The sequence below is a fragment of the Epinephelus fuscoguttatus genome, linkage group LG10 (assembly GCF_011397635.1).
Source record: "Epinephelus fuscoguttatus linkage group LG10, E.fuscoguttatus.final_Chr_v1".
Taxonomy (NCBI): Eukaryota; Metazoa; Chordata; class Actinopteri; order Perciformes; family Serranidae; genus Epinephelus; species Epinephelus fuscoguttatus.
In genome coordinates, this window is record NC_064761.1 from 44,604,728 (window position 1) to 44,629,644 (window position 24,917).

The 24,917-nt window shown below is 41.8% G+C and overlaps 2 protein-coding genes across 4 annotated transcripts in view; one reads left to right on the plus strand and one right to left on the minus strand.

The window, feature by feature from the left end:
• Nucleotides 1-1,050: 1,050 nt before the first annotated feature.
• Nucleotides 1,051-5,283, plus strand: lg10h19orf25 (linkage group 10 C19orf25 homolog). Of its 3 annotated transcripts, none has more exons than XM_049588299.1 (3): nucleotides 1,051-1,327; nucleotides 1,852-2,064; nucleotides 4,013-5,283. In XM_049588299.1, the coding sequence occupies exons 2-3, from the start codon at nucleotides 1,875-1,877 to the stop codon at nucleotides 4,192-4,194; spliced, it is 372 nt and encodes a 123-aa protein (XP_049444256.1). In that variant the 5' UTR covers nucleotides 1,051-1,327; nucleotides 1,852-1,874; the 3' UTR covers nucleotides 4,195-5,283. The 3 variants fall into 3 exon arrangements, with proteins under 3 accessions (XP_049444256.1, XP_049444258.1, XP_049444257.1); XM_049588301.1 differs by having other exon boundaries at nucleotides 1,898-2,064; XM_049588300.1 differs by having other exon boundaries at nucleotides 1,051-1,232; nucleotides 1,898-2,064.
• A 2,593-nt stretch (nucleotides 5,284-7,876) lies between these two features.
• Nucleotides 7,877-24,917, minus strand: part of apc2 (APC regulator of WNT signaling pathway 2) — a 56,900-nt gene continuing 39,859 nt past the window's right edge. The window contains exons 10-14 of the mRNA XM_049588234.1: nucleotides 24,745-24,843; nucleotides 24,521-24,660; nucleotides 20,038-20,232; nucleotides 19,060-19,274; nucleotides 7,877-18,116 (exon numbers count right to left, since the gene is read on the minus strand). Coding sequence (XP_049444191.1) covers nucleotides 12,566-18,116; nucleotides 19,060-19,274; nucleotides 20,038-20,232; nucleotides 24,521-24,660; nucleotides 24,745-24,843 — 6,200 coding nt within the window. The 3' untranslated portion in view covers nucleotides 7,877-12,565. The remainder of the gene's footprint in view (nucleotides 18,117-19,059; nucleotides 19,275-20,037; nucleotides 20,233-24,520; nucleotides 24,661-24,744; nucleotides 24,844-24,917) is intronic.

Here is a 24,917-nt window from a genome sequence, read left to right on the forward strand (position 1 = left end):
GAGGAACTGACTGGACATTACTGATGAGATGCACGTTATGGAGAGACTCACATATAATGTAAAACTACAACAAACAATTTGGGAAAAAACAGACGGGAAAAATACCATCATAAAGACTGAGATCAGTTCTACTGGCACTGTGCTCTGTGTACTGTGCTGTTTAAATGAGAAAATTAATAAACCATAAGTTAAAAAAAAAAGTTAAGACAAGGTCCTTGTAAAGATCAAAGTTATTCACAGAGCGTCTCAGACCTGAAAGAGCTCCTGAGGAGACAAACTGTTGGGAGCAGGAGAAAATGGTGGAAACACAAAGAGGTTTATTTGGATGCTGCTTGTTGCAGAGAGGCAGATAACTACGCTGGCCGACATGTCTCTAATTAGAGTCAGTGTTTGGTTTGTCCAGTCTGGGCTACTGTAGAAACATGGTGGTGCAACATGGTGATCTCTGGACCGACTATATGCAGATGTAAATCATCTCATTCTGAGGTAATGAAAACACAACCATTCTTATTTTCAGCTGATTATACACTAAAGAAAACTTACTTATTAAATTAGATTCCATTTCTGCCTATATGTCTCCTAAATCCTACAGACTGGACCTTTAATCCTTTATGTCTCTTTGTTTAATGTGTCATATACTCTTGTATATGAAAATGTAATTTGTGGTCATATATGTGAAACAATACAGACTATATATGGACATATATTTTGATCTAATAACATTTTTTTCATATATCAAAACTAATGCTTTCGTAAATATTATTAAGTGTTAATTTATAGTATATAATATAAATATATAGGGTAAATGAACATTTTTGATACAAATGAGGATGAGGAATGTGTAGGCCACCTATAAGTGACATATTTATAAATACTATATGATGGATGTCCAATATAATATTATGTTTGTCATTTCAATATAAAGCCATGGATCAGTTTGTCTGGGAGTCATCAGCGTCCACCTGCAGCTGTGACTGAACCCAACCAGCAGGGGGCGACAGAGAACCTGCTGAGCTGTCGACGTACTGACGTGGCAGGTAACGCGGTGACGTCACAGTGCAGCGCGTCCTCCTCCAGCAGCTTGGGCCTGTCTGTGTGTGACAGACAGTTTTTATATTTTCAGAAGGATTTGGTGGGATTTCGGTGCATCAGTCCGGTGTCAGCTTGCAGGAGACAGTCTGTATCAGCGCTGAGACTCACCGGCTGTCATTCAGCGAGACGGCCGAGCACTGGTGAGCGCCGACAGGCTGTCATCCCTCTGGTTTGTTCCACTGACGTGCCGAATTCCGTTTAGCAGTTTCGGAAGTTAAAGAGTACCTGCTTATAGGTAAAGATGACACTTTATCCTGTCCTTACCGAAGATGTCAAGTGAATCTTTAAGGCTTTTTGTTCAATTCGGCTCAGTTATATTTCACCGGAGTGCAGCACATTTCTACTTCCAGACCGATTTAGCTAGCTAGTTAGCATTGATGTCCGCGGCGTGTTGCGCTGGACGAAAGGTTAACTGAGAGCAACAGCTGACGCTAAAACACCAAGCTAAAACTGTATATGTTGAATCTATATTGAAATTGATAGTTATTGGGTACTTCGCTTTATGCCGAATTGAAGAGTAAGACGTGACAACTCGGAATCAACTTTGCGTCACGTTTTGCTAACTATATGTTCACCGTCACAAAATGTAATCTTAATTTAATAGATAAATCAATATAAGTCTGGGGAGAGCTTCACGTGCAGGGCTGTAGGCCGACTTAGCAGTTCACAGAGAATACACCACACATGTACAGCTGCAGTTTTTTCAGTTTGAAGTTTATTCTGTCAGTTAAACTGTCAAATTTATCTTTGGCCCCTCAGTGAGAAGTCTGTGACTGAACTCGATGATGTTTGTGTCCGGATGCAGGAGGTGGAGCAGAGTCTGCAGCAGAATGAATATTGGTTCTAAGAATAAGAAGCGGGTGGTGCTGCCGAGCCGTCCTGAACCCCCCACTGTGGAGCAGATCCTGGAGGACATCAACAGAGCCGCTCCCAGCGACCCGGTCTTTAGCATCCTGGAGAGGACTGGACAAGGTGAGTCCACACAGACCTGCACAGTCCCTCTACACTCACTGGTTCTCCTGTTCCCTCCTCACTGGTTCTCCTGTTCCCTCCTCACTGGTTCTCCTGTTCCCTCCTCACTGGTTCTCTTGTTCCCTCCTCACTGGTTCTCCTGTTCCCTCCTCACTGGTTCTCTTGTTCCCTCCTCACTGTTTCTCTTGTTCCCTCCTCACTGGTTCTCCTGTTCCCTCCTCACTGTTTCTCCTGTTCCCTCCTCACTGGTTCTCCTGTTCCCTCCTCACTGGTTCTCTTGTTCCCTCATCACTGTTTCTCTTGTTCCCTCCTCACTGGTTCTCCTGTTCCCTCCTCACTGGTTCTCCTGTTCCCTCCTCACTGATTCTCCTGTTCCCTCCTCACTGATTTTCCTGTTCCCTCCTCACTGGTTCTCCTGTTCCCTCATCACTGTTTCTCTTGTTCCCTCCTCACTGGTTCTCCTGTTCCCTCCTCACTGGTTCTCCTGTTCCCTCCTCACTGGTTCTCTTGTTCCCTCATCACTGTTTCTCTTGTTCCCTCCTCACTGGTTCTCCTGTTCCCTCCTCACTGTTTCTCCTGTTCCCTCCTCACTGGTTCTCCTGTTCCCTCCTCACTGGTTCTCTTGTTCCCTCATCACTGTTTCTCTTGTTCCCTCCTCACTGGTTCTCCTGTTCCCTCCTCACTGGTTCTCCTGTTCCCTCCTCACTGATTCTCCTGTTCCCTCCTCACTGATTTTCCTGTTCCCTCCTCACTGGTTCTCTTGTTCCCTCCTCACTGATTTTCCTGTTCCCTCCTCACTGGTTCTCTTGTTCCCTCCTCACTGGTTCTCCTGTTCCCTTCTCACTGGTTCTCTTGTTCCCTCCTCACTGGTTCTCCTGTTCCCTCCTCACTGGTTCTCCTGTTCCCTCCTCACTGATTTTCCTGTTCCCTCCTCACTGGTTCTCCTGTTCCCTCCTCACTGGTTCTCCTGTTCCCTCCTCACTGGTTCTCCTGTTCCCTCCTCACTGGTTCTCTTGTTCCCTCCTCACTGGTTCTCCTGTTCCCTCCTCACTGGTTCTCCTGTTCCCTCCTCACTGGTTCTCTTGTTCCCTCCTCACTGGTTCTCCTGTTCCCTCCTCACTGGTTCTCTTGTTCCCTCCTCACTGGTTCTCCTGTTCCCTCCTCACTGATTTTCCTGTTCCCTCCTCACTGGTTCTCCTGTTCCCTCCTCACTGGTTCTCCTGTTCCCTCCTCACTGGTTCTCTTGTTCCCTCCTCACTGGTTCTCCTGTTCCCTCCTCACTGATTTTCCTGTTCCCTCCTCACTGGTTCTCCTGTTCCCTCCTCACTGGTTCTCCTGTTCCCTTCTCACTGATTTTCCTGTTCCCTCCTCACTGGTTCTCTTGTTCCCTCCTCACTGGTTCTCTTGTTCCCTCCTCACTGGTTCTCCTGTTCCCTTCTCACTGGTTCTCTTGTTCCCTCCTCACTGGTTCTCCTGTTCCCTTCTCACTGGTTCTCTTGTTCCCTCCTCACTGGTTCTCCTGTTCCCTCCTCACTGATTTTCCTGTTCCCTCCTCACTGGTTCTCCTGTTCCCTCCTCACTGGTTCTCTTGTTCCCTCCTCACTGGTCCTCTTGTTCCCTCCTCACTGGTTCTCTTGTTCCCTCCTCACTGGTTCTCCTGTTCCCTCCTCACTGGTTCTCTTGTTCCCTCCTCACTGGTTCTCCTGTTCCCTTCTCACTGGTTCTCTTGTTCCCTCCTCACTGGTTCTCCTGTTCCCTCCTCACTGATTTTCCTGTTCCCTCCTCACTGGTTCTCCTGTTCCCTCCTCACTGGTTCTCTTGTTCCCTCCTCACTGGTTCTCTTGTTCCCTCCTCACTGGTTCTCCTGTTCCCTCCTCACTGGTTCTCTTGTTCCCTCCTCACTGGTTCTCCTGTTCCCTCCTCACTGGTTCTCCTGTTCCCTCCTCAGACTCGTCCCGGCTGTCAGACAGTGATGTGGACTTGCGGTTCCAGCAGTGTCGTCAGTACCTGGATCTGAATGAGCGGCTGCAGGAGGCTCGAGGTCGGCTGCTGCAGCAGAGGGAGGAGCTGCGTGCGGCGGGGGAGCAGCTGCAGAGCAACGTGGCGGAGGTCAAAGGTCAAACACTCTGACTCTGTACTCTCCTCTGGCACAGACTGTTTCAGTGAATCAGGTCAAACCTGCCCAACTGCCCATGAGCCAGACACTGAAGGTGCCTCAGTGTTGGCTGACCTCTGACCTCTGACCCCACAGCTGCAGAGTGTGTGTGTGTGTGTGTGTATCAACTGTACAGAGAACAGTGAATGATGAGGCCGACATCTCGACTGACTCATTACTTTTTCAGTAAATCATAGAATAAACAAAATATCAACATAAATGAATAATAACCAGAAAACGAATGATGTCAAAATAAATATTTTTCCTGGACATCAGTCAGTAAAAACTGTCAAGCTGAAAACACATCGGCACCACTGCAGCACAGTGCGTCATGTGACGTGTGTCAAATGTCGCCCCAAACACACACACTGCACATGTCGCACTGCAGCTTGTCAACAAACGACCACACAAAGTTATCTGAACTTCCTGCGCCTCTGCGATAGATTAAAATCATGTGTGGACAGCTGCTAATTAAAGTTGACTTCACACCTGAAGAGCTGATCTTCAGAGCTGTGACTCAGCAGGAAGTATCTTCTTGGACCTTGCCTTTATAATGACAGGATTGTGGGTTGTTTATCTTGGGATATTTCTCAACCTCAACAACGAGTCTCTCCTCATCCGTTCTTCATCACACACCAGACACATCAACAGAGTGCTCTTTATACATCCATGGTGAGGAGAGGAGTCGAGCTGCTACAGGAGCTGGTCTGTACCAGCAGAGAGCGAGTGAAGGAAATTAATTTAATTCAGGGGGCGGCAAGGCTGGAAATAGGACAGTGGTGTGAGGTTCTGTGGGGTGGCGTGAAGTTCAGCACTGACATGTCAAGCTGCCACCGGTGTGGAGTTGTACACTGAAAATAACTGGGGCGTGTATTTTGACACGTCGTTCAGCGTTGGTGTGTTTTGGCCTTTAAATCACTCATTCATCAGAGTTTTGGTCGAATCATGTTCTACAAAAAAAACCTTTCACAGTTATAAGACACCAACACACTAATTTTGTTTCTGGGGTGAAACATTGTTTTTAAAGGATTTATATGTATGAAATAAACATGATTTATAAAATATTTTGATCTGCTTTCATTTTTTTTAACTTCTAAACTTGCTGCTGTCAGAAAACAGCCTCTCAGACGAAAAATTCACAAATTCAAACTATCACAAAATGTGTTAAAAACCTTCAGAATCTGAAACTAACAGTACTGAGAGCACTGGGTTAAAAATGTGCTGCTATGATCGCCTTTGTTTGAAAATATATTTTTATGAAAAATAAAAATCAAAAACCACAGAAATAAGGTTTTTTCTCACTTCTCAACGAGTGAAATATGTTAAATTCACAGTTTGTTCAGTTGCTGTTATTTTGTTTTTCTTTTTGGTTTCCTTCTCTTCCTTCTCATCTCTGTACGTTCCTGAAGTGAAATCCTAAATATTCCAGATGGTGCTGATGTTTCATGTTCAAACAGAGACGAGGGAAACTTGAAACTTCCAGCAGCACTGAGTCACTGTGAAGCTGCTGTGAACATAAAAATCCTTCATTGTTTCCAGGAGTCTGCTGAGATGGCGACATCTGCTGGGCAACGCGCAGTATTACAACTAACTGAAGGATTAAAGGAAAAGTTCACAGTTTTTCAGCTCTGTCTCCAACAGATGCACACGTGAATCATGAAACAGGTTTTGCATGCAGTAATCATTCCCTCTGGTTATACTGGACATTCAAAGAAATAATCCACAGTCTGTTTCTGCAAAAGTTATTTCCAAAGTTAAAGAAATTCCTCACCTGCAAAATGACCGTTTGGGTATCAGCTGCTCACCGTGTGTCACATTAAATTCATGAAGAAAAGGTACTGAACTCGTACGCTCAGGACTTCACAAACATTTTCACTAAAACACGTCTGTACAAACAGTGAACTGGTCATGCACGTGCGTTTGCTCAAGTGGAACTCATATACACGTGTGCGCTCAGGGCGTGTTCCCTGTAAGCATCAGAAACACCAACAGACTTGTTTTGTGTAGAAATGTATTAAGGAACTCTTCAACTGTGTATTACCCACCCCCATGTTACGTTGAATTCCTCTCGTGCCTCCGCAGTGAACGAAGCATCCAAAAAAGGTGAACATTCTTGATGAATTAAATTAAACATGTCATTTAACAGCAGCAGAACTTTATCAAAACATCTGTTCACAAAGTCTCACAAAGCTCCTGCAGAATTATCCACATCATGTCGATCCAGTCGGATGATCAGGACAAACACATGCATTTGCAGTTTAAAACATGTCACTACAGTCTGATGCACGGCTGAGCAGCGTGACAGGTCATGTGCATGCGTTTAAACTCAAGTGAAACCAGGGTCAGAAAATGCAGGAACATTTTCCCCTAAATCTCAGAAGGCTGTCGGGGAAATGTTTGTACCAAAATGGTCACGTAATGTAATAAGTATGTTGAGAGTTTCTACAGCATTTTTATGTCATTTACGTTTGTGCTGCTTCTGTCCTCTGTGTCGGAGACAAGCTTCACACACTCAGTGCGTTTCCATGACGACAGAGAAAATGGATTTATTAAAGCAGACTTTTAAAATCCCTGTAAACATGTCGGTGTGAGTGAAATGGTCCTGCAGTGAATGTGTCACAGTGGGACTAACACACCCAGATCATGTGACTCCTGCATGTATACAGTCCATCAGACCCAAACTGGCCGAGGCGCTCTGAGCATGCTCCACAGTTTCCGCCCCGGGCTTTGACCCGGAAGTCCAATAGCATTAAATGTGTAAGAGAAGAAGAAGCCGGTAACAACATGGAGAAATCTACATCCAGAGCCGTGACTTTTTGGACGGACCAAATGTACAGAGCTGTAAAGTTGTCCACCATGGTAGCAGTTAGCTGCTAGCTAACCGTAGCTAACTTGTTTGTCCATTGTTTGGTCTGTGACGTAATAGGTCAACAGGAAAAAGGTCCAATACTAACAAGCTGAAAGGGGGCATATCTCCACCTATCGTAGAGGAGTCGCACATACTTGGCTCAATAAATGGATTCCCCTCCCGTGCTTGTATACTGGGACAAGGACAGTAGGCCAGATAGATGTCCTCGTCCAGCTGGGACTGGAGACAGACTGAATGACAGGGTCTTTAGCTGCATTCAGGTACACCTTGTAAACTCTGAAATCTACATGGCGTTGTGTGGCAAAGTGTCTGGATGCTGACCATGGTGCATTCAAGTGCACCTTGTAAACTCAGTAATCTACACTTGAATGACTGCAAAGGCTGTTTGTAACAGGACAGTTTGTGTTTTTTTTTATTTGTATTTATTTATTTTTCTACTGAAATGATCTATCGCAGAGTAAAGCATGGGTCTGATTTTGAAAACCTGCACCTGCCCATACCTGTAAAGCTCAGTCCAGAACCGACCCGATACCTGTCATTGTGTCTAAGTCGTCTGCTTCCACTGTAACATCTCTGATCCTGTTTTCACTCCATCATATTAAGTCCTTGTGTTTTGTATGTTCCAGCTCTAAATCTGGCTTCATGTTCAGTCTGAACAATCGTTCATTAACAGAGTGTCAGTGAACCTGTCACAACAAAAACAAATAAAAGCACCATGTTGATGACATCATGTTTTCTGTAGTTCTGTTTCACAGCTGCGTCTGTACGAAGGAGAGTCGACACGCCGGTTTAATGAAACACGTCACTTTTTTATTGGATGAAAACATTTATTATGACACACCTCTGTTGCTTCGCCTATTTCACATGGCACCATAACTCCTCTGTGGCCTTGTTCACGCATGACTGGCTGCGACCTCCCCGCCACTGTGATTGGCTCAAACAAGACATCAACTTATAGCTCATGTCCATCAAACTAAAGGCTCCAGAGTCCTCTCATAATATAGCTAATTTTCAGTTGTGGTAACAGATTCAGTCACATTTATTTCCAGATTACTTTGAACTATCCAGAATTTTCAGATATTAAGGCCCCGTCTACACGTTTGTGTATATATTTTTAAAAACTGATATTTTCCCCCCAAAAATTCTGTCCACATGACCTTCGTTTTACAAAACATCTGTCTGCATTAAAACTCAAAACTGACTCCAAATGCTCGCCGGTGTTAGCCATCATCAACAGTCTCCTCTTGTCATAAAGTTATCGAAGCGTACAGGCTGACATTATGTTTTGCAAAACACCTACTGGAGATCTCATCACCGTTCACAGCAGACGCCTCTGTTTGCCTGTGAAGTGGTGCAGCAATACTGAGTTTAATGTAGAGTTGTCTTTGGATCAATCACTGGTAACAAAACGGGAGAAACAAATTGAGGAGATGACGCCACTGTTTCCCAAACGCTCCATTTTACATCCACATGAATACAAAGTTACTGGACATTTTCAAAAATGCATGTGGATAAGAGGCCGAAACATTAAGGAAAATATGTTTTCAAAATGACATGTATACGTGTCGACGGGGCCCTTTAGTTTGTGAATTGGAAAATGCTAACTGTAGAGCATAAAGGAAGTGATGTAAAACTCAAAAGTCTGAATCAGTTTGGACACGAACTCGTCTAAAGTCTCGTCTCCAGCCAGGCTTGAACAAGGTCGCCGACAGTGATGGCGGACTAACTTCCAGGACCATCTATTGACTTTTAAACATGGGGACGAACTCCCTGTCCGTCTCCTTCACTTTCACAATTTTCATCCTTTCATCCTGATTTGACTTTTAGGGGCTGTTGAAGTGATTCTCCTCCCCAAGTTTGTTTAACTATCAAACACAAAGAGTTTATAAACCCACATCCCAAGCCTTCAGTTCTGGCTTCAGATCATCAAATAAAGATTCAGACTTTATGAAATGATGTTCAGAAATAATTTCAAACTCTGGTTGTATACTAACATGCGTGAACTAGTTGTGAACATTGTAGAATCCATTAACTGTTTCAGTTGACTCCCATGGCGTCTCACATAAACAGGGCTAGAGCGCTATATCAGTCTCAAGGTGTGCCATGGTATAAAAACTGACAGTTATCACACCAAGCTTCTTTACAGTACTGAAATAATGTATATAATCATCTGACTTGTGCAAGCACATCTCATCTCATTTGCTGGACGAAAAAACCACAAACCTTTTGTTTTCAGGCCTTTAAAGGTCATTGTAACTGATAACAGTAAGTGTACATTATGGTGATATTTTCCAGCAACCTTACACAGACGTGTTCAACATGATTTACAGGTCTGCTGTGACTGAGGACAGTTAATGTAGTAACTGTCGTCTACATGACTTTTGACTGAAAGAAACCTTTGTGTGCATGCACTTAATTTTGACTATTTTACACAATTAAAAAAAAAAAAAATAGAATTACCACCCTGTGGTTGTATGACTCCGCCCACCAGTCCAGTGTCTCTGACAGTCTCCGTCCATGTCAGTGAGAACATGGATGCTTCACACACAGAAGATCTATACAATCAGCACAGTTTCAAGATTAGAGTCACCAATTCAGTATCTGACCAAATGTCTCCCCTTCTGTTCCTGAGATATGACGTTACAACATGATGATGTCACAGTCAAGCTGACCTTTGACCTTTTGACCTTCATTATTTTATCCTGTTAGACATTTGTGTCAAGTTTGGTCAGAATTAGTGAATGAATTCTTCAGTTATGGCTCAAAGCATGTTTTGTGAGGTCACACTGACCTTTGACCTTCAACCAAAAAAATTCTTATTCAATCCAAGTGGATGTTTGTGCCAAATTTGAAGAAATTCCCTTGAGGTGTTCTTGAGATATGTTCACAAGGATGGGATGGATGTACGAACCTGAAAGCATAATGCGTCCTTCCACGGCTATCGCCAGTGTGGCGGCATAAAAATTCGAATGAACCGATATATTGGCCAACTTTGTAACCACCCAAAAAGTCTACAATGTCTAAAAAAATGTGCAGAAATGTAATCAGGGTTTCTTTTGGCTAAAATTTGTACTTTCAACCTGAATGTGTGTCATGATGTGTGACGTCAGTGTCACACAGTTTTTCTCTCAATTTTTTCCTCAGAGTTTTTGATATAATTCGTGCACAATTTTCTGTAGACATTTTTAGAACTGCACTTTTCCAAACTTGAACCTTTCATGCAGAGTTTTCAGCAGGACTGACCCTTGAAAGTCAGGGACTGGAATCATCATAAACGTCTGAATGTACTTCAAATGATATAATTCTGAGTTGGGTACAGCCATAAAGTTCACAAAAGGTGATATGCAACCACAGGCTTTGAAATTATTTTTGAACATCATTTTGCAAGCACAAAATCTTAATGAGCGTTACCTGAAACCACTTACAAGAGGTGAGTGTTTGATCGTCAAAAGATTTCGGTGGTGTATCACTTGTATATCTTAAAATGGCTAGTGGGACCTGAAAGGTTTGCATTCAGAAGCTACTTGGGCTTTATTCATACTCAAAACATGCTTTGGAAATACAGCAGGGTGGTAAATACAAAACCTTGTTTTAATGAATAAACAGCCCCTTCATGTTGGTTCCGTCCAGCACTCTGCTGTCTTTGACCCCCGAGCACACATGGAGGAGTGATGGTACAACTACAGAGAATACTCATCGTCTTAATACTCGACAATGTCTCAACCTATCACTACTTTTACAGCAACACAGTTAAGCAGATATTAACACGTTATTAAGACTTCTGTAAGGACACAAGTCTGTCGACTCGAAGCCCAGCCATCACTGAATCAAATCTTTTTGTTTCTTGACAGGAAATACTCAACAGCAAACAGTGCCTGAATCTAGAAGCAAACACAAAGATAACGTCATTCGATGAACAGACGCATGAAGTTGCTTTGTTCATCTGTGCTGACAGTTTATAGCATTTCAGGTCTTTGCGGCACTTGAATACAGATGGCTAGTAATGCTCTCGTCTGGCTTTAGAAAGTGTGTGACCTCTGAATAACAATATCATTGTCTTCCATCGTCCACAATGTTAACAGGTGTGTATACAGTCAGTGAATATATTAGCATGCTGTCAGGGAGCAACACAGATTCTTTTGCCCACCAGGAAGCGTTGAAGATTTTGTATATTTTTCATGTTATTTACAATGCTGATTAAGACAACGAGTACAGGAGAGTTACCCACAATCAGCTGAGAATTTGAAAATGACAGAATTTGCTATATGTTCTGCAACAGTGAAGGAACTGGAGTCCAGTAGATGTCGGGCTGAACATTTTGATAAATCCTTCCCTCAAATCAATAATTTGGGTCAATGTATTGAGCTTCTTGCCACATTCAGTGGGGGTTCGTGGTCCCCAGCAGTGTTTGGGTGGGTAGTGCATGCCACGACCAAAGGCTTCCCAGCAGAACGTTGCAATGTAACAAGATAATCAATGTTATTTATCTGTTGATGGTTTTAAGGTTTTGGCTGATCAGTCTATATCAGTTTTGTAACATCTAAATTATTTATATGGTGATAGATTTTTATCCAAATTGAACACTCGAGTCAGTGGTTCATAGTTAATAAGCTCCCTCAAATTTATTTTTTGTTCCTTCAAAAGATTAAATCGTGTTTTAAACTGTCTCTATCTGTTAATAGTTTTCACCAAGATTCCATCCTGTTAACCTGTAATACATATTAATTCCAGTCCAAGATCCCAAAATAATCTCAGACGCCTGGGATTATATTGTGAAATGGAATAAAGGTGATTAATTTGAAGAAATTATTTCATCACAAATGTAGGCCCAGCCCTACTGGGCTCTGTATGTCACAGAAAAGGCTAACAGTGTATCGTAGTCAGTTGAGTGGTGAGGCAAAGGCCCAAAGCGTTTATGTACTGTATGTAAAAAATACTTTACATGTTAGTGTATGTTGTTGTGTGAGTCTGTCAACAGTCCGCCACAGTTTGAACCTTTTCAGGTAAAAGTCCAGCTGAGTAATCCTTCAGAAGTTTGCATAATATTGTTCTTTTATCGATTCTGTCCAGGAGACCGATGGTGATTTATGTGCTGAAATCAAGTTCATTGTCTTTATGTTTTCACTACATTTCTACCAGGCAATGATTATTCTACAAATACAAAAAAAGTACAAAAAGATGCACTTCCGTTTCATGTGAGATTTTTCTCTGAAGTGCATCTCTAAAAGTTATTGATGATCTGTTCGTGTCAGACCTGTCTCAATGCATACATCCAACCCTGTATGAATGGGAGATGGAAGCTGTGATCAATTGTTCAGGAAATAAAGAGAAAAACTTGAATGCAGTGAATGGGGAAAGTAAAGGGTCAATACCCGAGGTAAAGGGGCAGCACACTCCTACTCCATCCACCTGAGTGCTGAATTTCATTTAGGAACACAGTAGAGTCATCAGTGTCGTCCAGTAATCCACTAAACGTCCTACGACTCAGTCTTTTCCCCTGGCTTCTCATTGATTGTGGCTGCTTGGCTCTGTGTGTCTTGCAGGCAGCAGGAAATGGGGCTGGGGGTGTAATTAAATGGAGTGACTCGGGCGGCCTTGCTGGGGGATCCTTGGCGGAAGTGGACAACTCCACCCACGTGGCTGTCTGGCGTTCCCGTGGAGATAGTGCTGTGGCTCCTCAGGGAGGCGTCTGAATCTCCATCCGGAGGGTTACTCCCAGAGGTGGCACTGATCTTTCTGAGTAGCGCAAATCGTGCCACTTCCTCTGAGATCACCGGAGCAGTTTCGACCGCGGGGGAGGTGCTCGAGTTGGTCTTGTTATTCGAAAAATCTTCTGTCTGGACTGTCGCATCACTTGTCTTGCGAGATGCAAGAAGAATGGTTGGCAGTTTTCCTGGAAGAGCTGGTAACTTTGGCTTTTCCCCATCAGGAGAAGGCACCAGAGGTAGTGCATTGGCTGGCAGAGTGCTTTTCAAGATCTGAGGTACATCTTCGTCCCTGATCCTCCTCCAGGTCACTCTGTCATTTAGCCGGGATGCAGCTCTCTGCCCTTTCTTCTTTGTATCATCCTCACTCTTTGCTCTTCCACTCGAATCGGATGATGATGAACGGAGGGAAGAACGACTGGTCACTCGGCTCAGTATGTTTATGCTCGGTGATGAGGCGTGACGTTTAAAGGTATCTTTGTCTTGGTGCTGCCTGGCTCCGGACACTTTGCCAGGCACGTTTCGCTGAGCCACCCTGCAGGGGCTTTCAGAGCTAGTTCTCCTGGCTGGGCGTCTTGCAGATAGGTCCCTTTCACTGGAGGTCGCTCTAGAGAGGGTTGTAGTCTGCTTCTGAAGGCCAGGTTCTGGCCTCTGGACTTGCTGTGCTTGTTTTGGAGCTTTTACTTGCACCCTTCTCTGGGTTTGCACAGCTGCCTTTAGTTCCTGACAGCGTGATGAGCAAAGGAAGACAGCTGAAGCTCCAGGAACTGCTCTGCGGGGGGATCCATTCTGAGATCCAGGCATGTTGCGTACAGTACCATCACGTCTCAGCGCAGTCTGTGATTCCTTAATGAAAGTCAGCTGTCTCAAGAATCCATTGCGCTCAGACTCACCACCACTTGAATGAACGGAAGTCATCCTGACAAGTTCAAATCGATTGGCGGGGGACACCTTTTTCCCATTGACCTGATTGATTTGTTTGGTGCTTGCTTGGTTAGTCACCAGAGGTGACAGAGGTCTAGCCCTGACTGAATTTTGCATAAAAGGGATCCGGACAGGTGACTTTTGAGTTTTGGGTGGTGGGGATTTTTCATTCTGATTCACAACAGGAGAGCGTCCCTTTCTTTCAGGGGGGCTACTAGCTGGAGGGCTACTAGCTGGTGAGGCATTCTTTTTCTGGACAGATTTATTTGTCTGAGTTGGGGATGTTATCTTCTTCTGTGACTGTTTGGATGGTGTAGAGCTTTGCGATGATCCAGAGGATGAACTTTTTGGTATCCTTGGAGGTGGAGTAGAGCTCCTCTTTGGCAAAGACAGTTCAATGTCCTGGGGGTGACCTAATCGGTGAAGGCTCTTTGATCTGTGCTGAGCGAGGTTTGGGTTCTTTGGAGCATCTGTCTTGGTTGGTACTTTTCTGGGAGGAGGTCTTTGCGATGGAGCCGTCTCTTTTTTCGGTGTATAGATCACTGTCCTGCCTCTGAAAACCACTGGTAGGTTTGGAACTGGCTTGCGTTGTGCGAAGTCTAGAGGTTTATTTGCCTTTTTGTCTTTAGCAAATTTCCTTTCTTTGGGTGTAAAGCTGGATGTTGACATGAATGACAGGACTGATTCAGTCTCTTCAGAGGATGGCTCCTGAGACTTGGATGCCTGCAGCCCAGTGACGACACAGTTAGCACCTTCTTGTATGGCTCTCCATTCAACACTGTTGAGGTCTGAATCTTTGTCCCATGCTGTATCATCACTATCCATTTCCTCATCCATGTTCCACCCATCAGAGGTCTTTTGTTTTTGAGTATTTTCTGCTTTCTTCTTCCTGGCAGCAAGCTTCCTTCTCTGCTTGGGCATGGCAGATGTTATGCATTTCTGAAGGAGGTCATCCTCTGAATCCATGCTGACAGAGCTTGGTGAGCTTGGCTCTTCGTATTGACTGTGAATGTTCATAATCTTTGTTTGTTTCATCATATTCAGTGTTTTGTTGTGTCTGTTTTTGTACCATATCTGCTGGGCTTTTGATTTCTGATCCTCAAACTCGGCATCACTCAGTGAACTGAGCGAGGAGCTGAGGGAGTAACATGCCAGAGATTCATCCTTTATCAGATTCTGTTTAATCCTGTGAAATCCTCTGGGCTTTGTTTGGGAATTATCAATCCTGCCGATATTTGTCATGCTTCGGGAGAGAGTATTTCTGCTTGCTTCCCTGATCTGTTTTCTACTTGTTCTTTTCATTCCTTCGTCTTTTTCATTTTCACCATCATAGAAGCTGTTACTGTCCTCTGAAGAATGTGTCATTTGGCGAAAGATTGTTTTTCCTTTTTGTGATCCCATATTAAGGTTACTTTCTGTGTTTTGCTTTATAACGGGCAGCTCCAATTTCCTGACTGGGCCTTGCCCTTGCTTCTTCTTTTGTTGGTTAGGAGACTGATCGCGATTTCTTTGGTTTGCCACTCTGTCGGCCACTTCTTTGCTCTGCATTAGCACCCTCTGAGTGGGAATGATATGTTTGGTTGTTCGGTTCATTTGTATCTCAGGAGGGTAGTTCATCCTGTTGGGTTTGTGGAAATGTGAGAATATCCTCAAGTCTTCGATCCTCTTCGCCTCATCGTTGAGCAATTCCTGTTTGTTCATGCCTTTAGCTGTGCAGTCTTTAGCGCCCTTGTCCTTCACTGGATACTGAAGTGTTTCATCACTTAGCGATGTTGTGCTGGAGAAGTTGACAGGTGTACCCTCTGCAGAATCAGTGAAGGAGGAATCATCACATTTCAAGTCCTTTTGTGGGATAACAATTCTCCTCCCAGGACACATTTGGGTTTTTCCATTTGGGAGCATCATGTACACTGGAAGATGTATCTGTTTTCGGATCTGGGAGTTGAGAATGTGAGGAGGGATGGTGGTCATCAGGGATGGTCTTACTTTTCTGAACTTGGAGGGCATTGCTGAGTTGATGCATTCCTTTAAGATTTCTATATCATCATCTGAGTTACCTTCACTGTATCTCTCACCGTGGTCTAATCCTTGCTCATCCTCATCAGGGAAAGGAAGATTTTTATCATTTTGCTGAAGTAGTGGGGTCAATTTCAATTCCACGTCTTTTTGAATGTAGTGTTCATGAAGAGGCAGAGCACTTAAGCTCGAAGCACAAGAGAAGTTCTCAGTGGGCTTTTCCACAGTGAAGTAGATCATGGTGTCCAGGTCAGGAGGAAGGTTAAACCTCTCTTTCGAGTCCGCAATCTCCATGAACTTCCGCAGGCTGCTTTCCCATTGGCCTGCTATTCCCGTGGTTTGTGTTTCTGGTCCATTTGACTCAACGCAACATGGAGTCTTACTTCGACTAGGAGGCATGGTTTGCCCTGGGCTATCGGGAAGATCACTTGGACTTATTGTTCCATCAATCATCTCACTGCATGGATCACTTTGGATTGAGCTGGCAATAGAGGGAGACTCAAAGCTGCCTAATGAACTGACTGAGCTACAGCGACTCATGACCAGAGGTGTCTCATGGATGTAGTTCTCAGACGAACTGGATGGAGATCTGTCTTCCAGTATGGCAGGTGAAGCTCCTCTAAGGAACACCTTTTCCCTTTTGGCAGGACAGGGAATCTCAATGGGATTGGTCTCTTTGCTGGGGAAGGTTTTTGAGTCAGTCATCAGCAGCTGGCTGTCACTCAGGTCCTCCAAGGTTTCATCCTCTTCAGCTCTCTTCACCACTTCTCCATCCTCCACTTCAATTATTTCTAATGAAGAGTCACTCTCCAGCTCATTCTCACTTTGTCCATCAAGTGCTCCATCACCAGAAGAGAGGGAGGAGAGAGAACTGCAGCGGGAGAAGCAAATCGGGGTATTCTCCACTGAGTATTTCTGGACCGTCTCCATTGGCCCAATAGTTGGGCTTCTAGTGGATGGCATTGGAGAGAATTTGGTAATGCTACCCCCAGTCATCACAGTAGGTACCCATGCTTGCCTCCGCATTGCTTGGGCAGCCTGAACATTGATGGCTGTTTTTGCGACACCAAATTTGGCCACACTCTGAATGAGTGGGACTTGTTGATAAGAAGGAGACAGTTTAATTGAAGTCATGCTGACATCAGAGGAGACTTTAGTGGATGCACTGACAGGCGTTTGTACAGGTTGATCCTGGTTCTTTTCTGCATCTGTGCTGCTGAGTTCAAGAGCTCTGGTGTCTTTGTTGTCCACAGAATCTCTCTCCGGAATATCTTGCTGGTTAGTCTCATTCAGAGCAGCAAGTCCTACATTAAGATAATCCTGATGAGCCACCTTGAGATCAAGCTGGTTGGGTCGTTGTTGCATCATTAGAGCTTTTGGAGCAGGTCTCATCTGGTCTTTACTACCGCAGTATCCATCGCTGGTGCTGCCACTGTTCAGGCTGTCTGTTGACACACTTGTATGGGCAGTTTTGAGGCGCAAGAGAGCGTGGGCTCTACTGAGGCGTTCTCTGTGGGCCAGGCTGCTTGTATCAGAGAGACGGCATGGGGAACATGATTTCGCCCGGGCTTCATTGAGTTCATCCAGTCCATAAGGCCAGTCCGCCAGGTGGTCCTCAGAGCTGAGGCTAAAACTGTCCTCCGAGGACGTGTGCATAGTGATGTCCTCCACTAACCTGTCGATCTTGGCAACCGTGTTGGTAATCTTTTTGGCTAGCTTCTCTGCCGCGGCAGATACCACATCGTCAGGAGGTGCATGTGTCTTCTCGACCATCTGAGGCATGTCTACATCTCTCTCTGGCTCACTTTCCCTCTTGCGTGGCTGGCTTTGCAGGAAGTTAGAGTTGGTAAGGAACATGGACAGCATAGAGAAGCTCCCAGTGTCCAGGCTACTGGAGACGTTGGGGGCCTCGTCATCATCAAAACAACCAGAGTCAGATGCATAATCCTTTGCCAGACTCTCAATGTGCCGTAGTGGCTTGTTAAGGGTCAGGTGCTTGGGGCTCTGTTTCTCAAGGGTATCAAAAGTTTCCGCAAGGTGTTTTGCATCCAGCTCCGCCTCCAGAGCCTTCTGTTTCCTCATGTAGAGTGAGGGCATGCAGGAGCCAGGGGATACAACTGCAGCATCCTTATATTTCAGGGGTCGATTGGTGAGGAGATTCCTTAAAGCTGCGGCGCTGCCCATGGCAATCATCTTGTGCTTGGAGTGGATAAGGTTGCGCAGCATGCTAACCGCTCCGAGGTCCCACAGCAGTTCCTGGTCTTTGGGACTTCGGGCAGAAAGATTCCAGAGAGTCCCACAGGCGTTGCTCACTATAGTCAGGCTGTGGGAGCGCAGGTGCTGCAGAAGAGTTTGGAGGCAGTTGTGGTCCCTGAGGATTTGCCTGTGAAGTAAGAAACCAAAGGACACTTTGACACATTTCTTACGTCCAGCTGAAGCTAATTATTTCTTGCTTTATTACATGTTGAAGGACTGTGCCAGTTGTGTTGCATGTTTCAGCCCATTTTACTACAATTCACAAATTTTACCTTGCTGCCATTTTCTTAAGCATGCAATAGTTTTTTGTGTTTCCTTCCAAGTATCTGTTGGTTTCCATTAATATCATTGTGGTATATAAAAAAAATCAACTTGCAGAATTTGATTTAGTTGTCTGATTGTAAACATTATGTCTGCTTTTATTATTGTCAGTGTCACTTGATAGTTACATCGTAATGTGCTGTAGACATATGTGCCGGTTGATAACATAATTCTGCTCTGTATTATTTATCAAACAATAATGTAACTGTCAAGAATCTCATCAGATGGTATCTCAATTGAGTTCTCTACAGTACTGCACAAAATAAATGGAAGTCAACGGATACATGGAATGTAAGAAAACAATCTAAAAACGTCATCAGCAGTAAATAACTGGAGTTAATTAAATTCGACCAATCACCTGTAACTGGGTTAATGATGCAAAAATCAGTTGTTAATTGACTTCTTAATAGAAGTCACCTTTACTTGAATGTGATATGTGAATGTTTGACAAAAAAAAACTTTTTCTCAAGTTTGACTTAGTCACATTTTCAAGTTTTCAACCACATCTCAGGTCTTCATCAGCAGATGGTATTTGCTCAGCTGTTGTCATGTGACCAAGGATTGCAGCATACACAATCCACAAATGGCGACCATTAGATGCAGCTGATAGCTCAAAAAAAAAAAAGCCAGCAAGTGAGCTAAGATTGTTGTTTAATTATTTCATTATTATTTTGTCAAGAATGTCAAGAATGAAAAAGCATAACATGTCTTTACTTGTGACTGTCAGTGTTTGAGTTTCAGAAACTTACCTATAGTCTTCACGTGTGGCGACCAGACTCGACACGTTTCGAAGGATTCCCCCGCCGCTCTCGATGATGGCGAGCGAGTTGGTTTGACATCGGTATGTCAGAGTGCTGACCAGGAAGCCCAGAGCGCCGTCCACCGAGCAGATCGCCACTTTGTTGTCGATGCTGTGTGCTGACAGATTCCACAGAGCACTCAGGAGACTCTTCAAGGTTGACTCCTGGAAAACCAGCAAAAAACACACATAAAATACAATAATTAGACTCATTAAATCTTCACCAGAAATGGTTGAGAGAGAAAACTCACGCAGGATTTTCTTATTTTCTTCTTATTTTGCTGTGTTCAGGACATTTATGGGTACGACGCTCATTTATAAAAGTTTTACTATAGTATGTCGAAAAAATAAAGAAATTCACAATATGTCATTAGAAAGTTTAAAAAAAGGTCACAGTATAGTGTGTAATAAAAAAGTTTAAATGTTTTTTTTAAAAACAGTCATTGTATAGCATGTGAAGATTTAAAAAAAGTTACAATACAGTATATGATTAAAAAAAGTCACAGTAAACTATGTGATAAAGTAAAATAAAAGTCATAGCATAGTATGTTATAAAGTTTTTGGAAAGTCATGGTACAGTATGTGAAAAAAGTAAAAAAGTCAGTTCAGTGTGTGATGAAAAAAACATAGTATAGTATGTTATATGTTATAAAGGAAAAGTCATAGTATAGTATTTTGATTAAAAAGTTTTCATATTTTAATAATATGTTAATAACTGTATCAAAATCAGATCATTTTCAGTGATGACAATGTAAAACTGTATTTCTTCATAATAAATCTTGCTTCCATCAACTGGCCACTGTCGTTTCATGCTTTGTACATCTTGTTGATGTTTTGTTGGATATAAAGTTCTGTTCTCTGTACATGCTCCTTACATACTCAAATGAAGCTGTTTTACTACTGTGTGGGTTGGTTTGCTCTGCATTACCTTGGTGGCCTGCAGGGCGCAGGTCATCAGTGCAGACACACAGCCGATGTCTCGGAGGACTCTCTTGCTGCTGATGTCTGCTCTCCAAGACAGATTCCTCAAGATACTGGAGACCACCTGATGGAGCTCCTCACTGTCGGAAGCCAGCTGAGCCACCAGAGCCTGCAGACAGCTCTTCTTTGAGCACAGGGTGGCCTAAAGGGAAGGGAGTTGGAGGTCAAACAGACAGGATTGTGTTAGTTTGGTGAATCAATGAATAATGAATCAATGAAAAACGTCACAGAATTCTAAGTCCTGCAAAATAATGAAAAAATATCATAGTATAGTATAGTATGTCGAAAAAAGGGATAATAACGCTTTAGTATAGTTTGTCAAAAAAAGCGATAAAACCGTTACAGTTTGATATGTCATTAAAAAATAGTGATAAAACGTCATAGTATAGTATGTCGAAAAAAAGCTATAGAAATGACACAGTATAGTATGTCGAAAAAAGCAAAAGAAACGGCACAGTAATGTTTAGTCGAAAAAAGCGAAAAAAATGCCATAGTATAGTATGTCGGAAATAAAAACACAGTAGAAGCGACAAGCTATAGCATGTCGAAAAAAGCAATTAAAACGTCACAGTATAGCATGTCGTCCAAAATCATGACAAAACATCATGGTATAACATGTCGTCAAAAATCGTGAAAAAAACGTCGCAGTATAGCATGCCGTCAAAAATCGTGAAAAAACGTCATAGTATAGCATGCCGTCCAAAATTGTGAAAAAACATCAAAGTACAGTATGTTGTCAAAAATCATGAAAAAACGTCATGGTATAGCATGTCGTCCAAAATCGTGAAAAAACGTCATAGTATAGCATGTCGTCCAAAATCGTGAAAAAACGTCATAGTATAGCATGTCGTCCAAAATTGTGAAAAAACATCAAAGTACAGTATGTTGTCAAAAATCATGAAAAAACGTCATGGTATAGCATGTCGTCCAAAATCGTGAAAAAACGTCATAGTATAGCATGTCGTCCAAAATTGTGAAAAAACATCAAAGTACAGTATGTTGTCAAAAATCATGAAAAAACGTCATGGTATAGCATGTCGTCCAAAATCGTGAAAAAACGTCATAGTATAGCATGTCGTCCAAAATCCTGACAAAACATCATAGTATAGCATGCCGTCCAAAATCGTCAAAAAACATCATAGTATAGTATGTCGTCAAAAATCGTGAAAAAACGTCATAGTATAGCATGTTGTCAAAAATTGTGAAAAAAAGGTCATAGTATAGCATGTTGTCCAAAATCGTGAAAAAACATCACAGTATAGCATGTCATCAAAAATCGTGAAAAAACATATTAGTATAGCATGTTGTCAAAAAATCATGAAAAAACATCATAGTATAACATGTCGTCCAAAATCGTGAAAAAACATCATAGTATAGTAAGGGGTTTTTTTGGGGAGTTTTTCCTTATCCGCTGTGAGGGTCTTAAGGACAGAGGGATGTCGTATGCTGTAAAGCTCTGTGAGGCAAATTGTGATTTGTGATATTGGGCTTTATAAATAAAATTGATTGATTGATTGATTGAGTATAGCATGCCATCCAAAATCATGACAAAAACTCATAGTATAGCATGTCGTCAAAAAATCGTGAAAAAAGGTCATAGTATAGCATGTCGTCAAAAACTATGAAAAAACATCATAGTATAGCATGTCGTCAAAAAATCGTGAAAAAAGGTCATAGTATAGTATGTCGTCAAAAATCATGAAAAAATGTCAAAGTATTGCATGTCGTCAAAAAATCGTGAAAAAAGGTCATAGTATATAGGATGTCGTCGTCGTCAAAAAAGAAAAAACGTCATAGTATAGCATGTCGTCAAAAATCATGAAAAAAAGTCATAGTATAGCATGTCGTCAAAAATCATGAAAAAAAGTCATAGTATAGCATGTCGTCAAAAAATCGTGAAAAAACGTCATAGTATAGTATGTCGTCAAAAATCATGAAAAAACGTCATAGTATTGCATGTCATCAAAAAATCATGAAAAAAGGTCATAGTATAGCATGTCGTCAAAAAATCATGAAAAAAGGTCATAGTATAGCATGTCGTCAAAAACTATGAAAAAACATCATAGTATAGTATGTCATCAAAAATCATGACAAAACGTCATAGTATATAGTATGTCGTCAAAAATCATGAAAAAAAGTCACAGTATAGCATGTCGTCAAAAAATCGTGAAAAAACGTCATAGTATAGTATGTCGCCAAAAATCATGAAAAAACGTCATAGTATAGCATGTCGTCAAAAAATCGTGAAAAAACGTCATAGTATAGTATGTCGTCAAAAATCATGAAAAAACGTCATAGTATTGCATGTCATCAAAAAATCATGAAAAAAGGTCATAGTATAGCATGTTGTCAAAAAATCATGAAAAAAGGTCATAGTATAGCATGTCGTCAAAAAATCATGAAAAAAGGTCATAGTATTGCATGTTGTCAAAAAATCGTGAAAAAACATCATAGTATAGTATGTCATCAAAAATCATGACAAAACGTCATAGTATATAGTATGTCGTCAAAAATCATGAAAAAAAGTCACAGTATAGCATGTCGTCAAAAAATCGTGAAAAAACGTCATAGTATAGTATGTCGCCAAAAATCATGAAAAAACGTCATAGTATTGCATGTTGTCAAAAAATCGTGAAAAAAGGTCATAGTATAGCATGTCGTCAAAAACTATGAAAAAACATCATAGTATAGTATGTCATCAAAAATCATGACAAAACGTCATAGTATTGCATGTCGTCAAAAATCATGAAAAAACGTCATAGTATAGCATGTCGTCAAAATCATGAACAAAAGTCAAAGTATAGCATGTCGTAAAAAATTATGAAAAAAAGTCATAGTATTGCATGTCGTAATAAATCAGGAAAAATGTCATCGTATAGCATGTTGTAAAAAAAAACGGAAAATGTCATAGTATAGTATGTGATCAAAAAAGTGACAAAACGTCATAGTATAACATGTCGTAATAAATCATGAAAAAACGTCATAGTATAGTATGTCGTCCAAAATTATGAAAAAACGTCATAGTATAGTATGGCGTAAAAAAAACCCGGAAAACGTTACAGTATAGCATGTCGACCAAAATCACGAAAAAAAGTCATAGTATAGCATGTCGTCCAAAATCATGAAAAATTGTCATAGTATAACATATCGACTAAAATCACAAAAAAACGTCATGGTATAGCATGTTGTCAAAAATCATGAAAAAATGTCAAAGTATAGCATGTCGACCAAAATCATGAAAAAATGTCAAAGTATAGCATGTCGTCAAAAAATCATGAAAAAAAGTCATAGTATAGCATGTCGTCAAAAATCATGAAAAATTGTCATAGTATAGCATGTCGACCAAAATCACGAAAAACGGTCACAGTATAGTCTGTGATCAAAAAACGTGAAACAACGTCATAGTATAGTATGTCGTCAACAATAACGGAAAAACGTGACAGTTTAGTATGTCGTCAAAAATTATGCAAGAAACATCATTGTATAATGTGTCGTCAAAATGTATTTATGTTTGTATGTAGTCGTAGTATGGCATGAAAAGCTATAAAAATATGTAAACGACATACTATACTATGTTATTTTCATAGCTTTGCCATTAAAAGCCATAAAAATGCCATGGTATTGCAGTCCATAAATAGTGAGTGTCATGGCATTGTATAAGGAATAAAAAGTTTAAAAAAAATTGTATATAATGCCACAAAAAAGTGTATCCCATAATTTAAAAGAAAGTCATACTTTCCTATGACACTAAACCATTCCATAGTATGTTCAAATAAGTTTTAGTGTAGTGTCCAATAAAAGTACAAGAATCGTCAAATCATAGCATCGTAGTATAGTATTAGATAATAAAAAGTTTTTTAAAAAGTCATTGTACCGTAAGTGATAAAACAAGGTCATGGTAGAGTATGTAGTCAAAAAATAAGTTAAAAAAAAGTCACAGTATTGCATGTCAGAATTATTCATAGTATATAGTAAGTGATTAACCCAAAGGTCATGGGATAGTGTGCAACAAACAATGAATAAATAAAGTCATAGTGTAATGTGCCACAGTCACTGTACAATATATGATTAAAAACAGGTCATAGTATGGTATGGCAGAAGAAGTGATAGTCACGTGTCAAATAATAGATAAAGAAAGTCACAGTACAGTGTGTGATTAAAAACAAAGCAAACAGTGTAGTATGGTATATAATAAAAGTAAGAAAAAAAGATCCTAAAAGATATAAAATAAAAAGTCATGGAGTAGTATGTCATAAATGGTCATAGTGTACATCAGTACTTTTCACTTTCACTCTCTCTGCTCTACTATTTTAATTCCCACTGGTGGGATCAATAAGGTTGATCTACTTCTCTGCAATCAGTCCCGCTGACAAACATTCTCGCCCACTGATCCATGCTCAACTTTGAAAGTCACCACAGTGTCTCTGTACCTTGTTGACGACATCTCCAAAGGTGAGGTTAGTCACAGCCATCCCTGCGTAGCGGCGCAGAGCCATGTTGATGGGGTCGTTCTGCATGCCGTACATGTCCTGGTCCAGGTGGATCAGATCAGCCACCACCTGCAGACCACCTGGAACACAACACAGCAGACCCTCAGCAAAATATGTCTCTGATATTTTGGGGAAAATCGAAGACCTGCAGGTGTTTCACGAACCTAATTCATTCATGGCACGTCGGTACTCTTCTTCAAAGGAAAGCTTCATGATGGCGCACATGGCCTGACAGATCTGAGGGTCCACAGGTTCAGGGATGTCTGCAGAGAAGAACACAAAGGAGACAAGGAACATGTCAGTAAAAACACCCCAGTGTAATAAAGTAAAAGTTCTG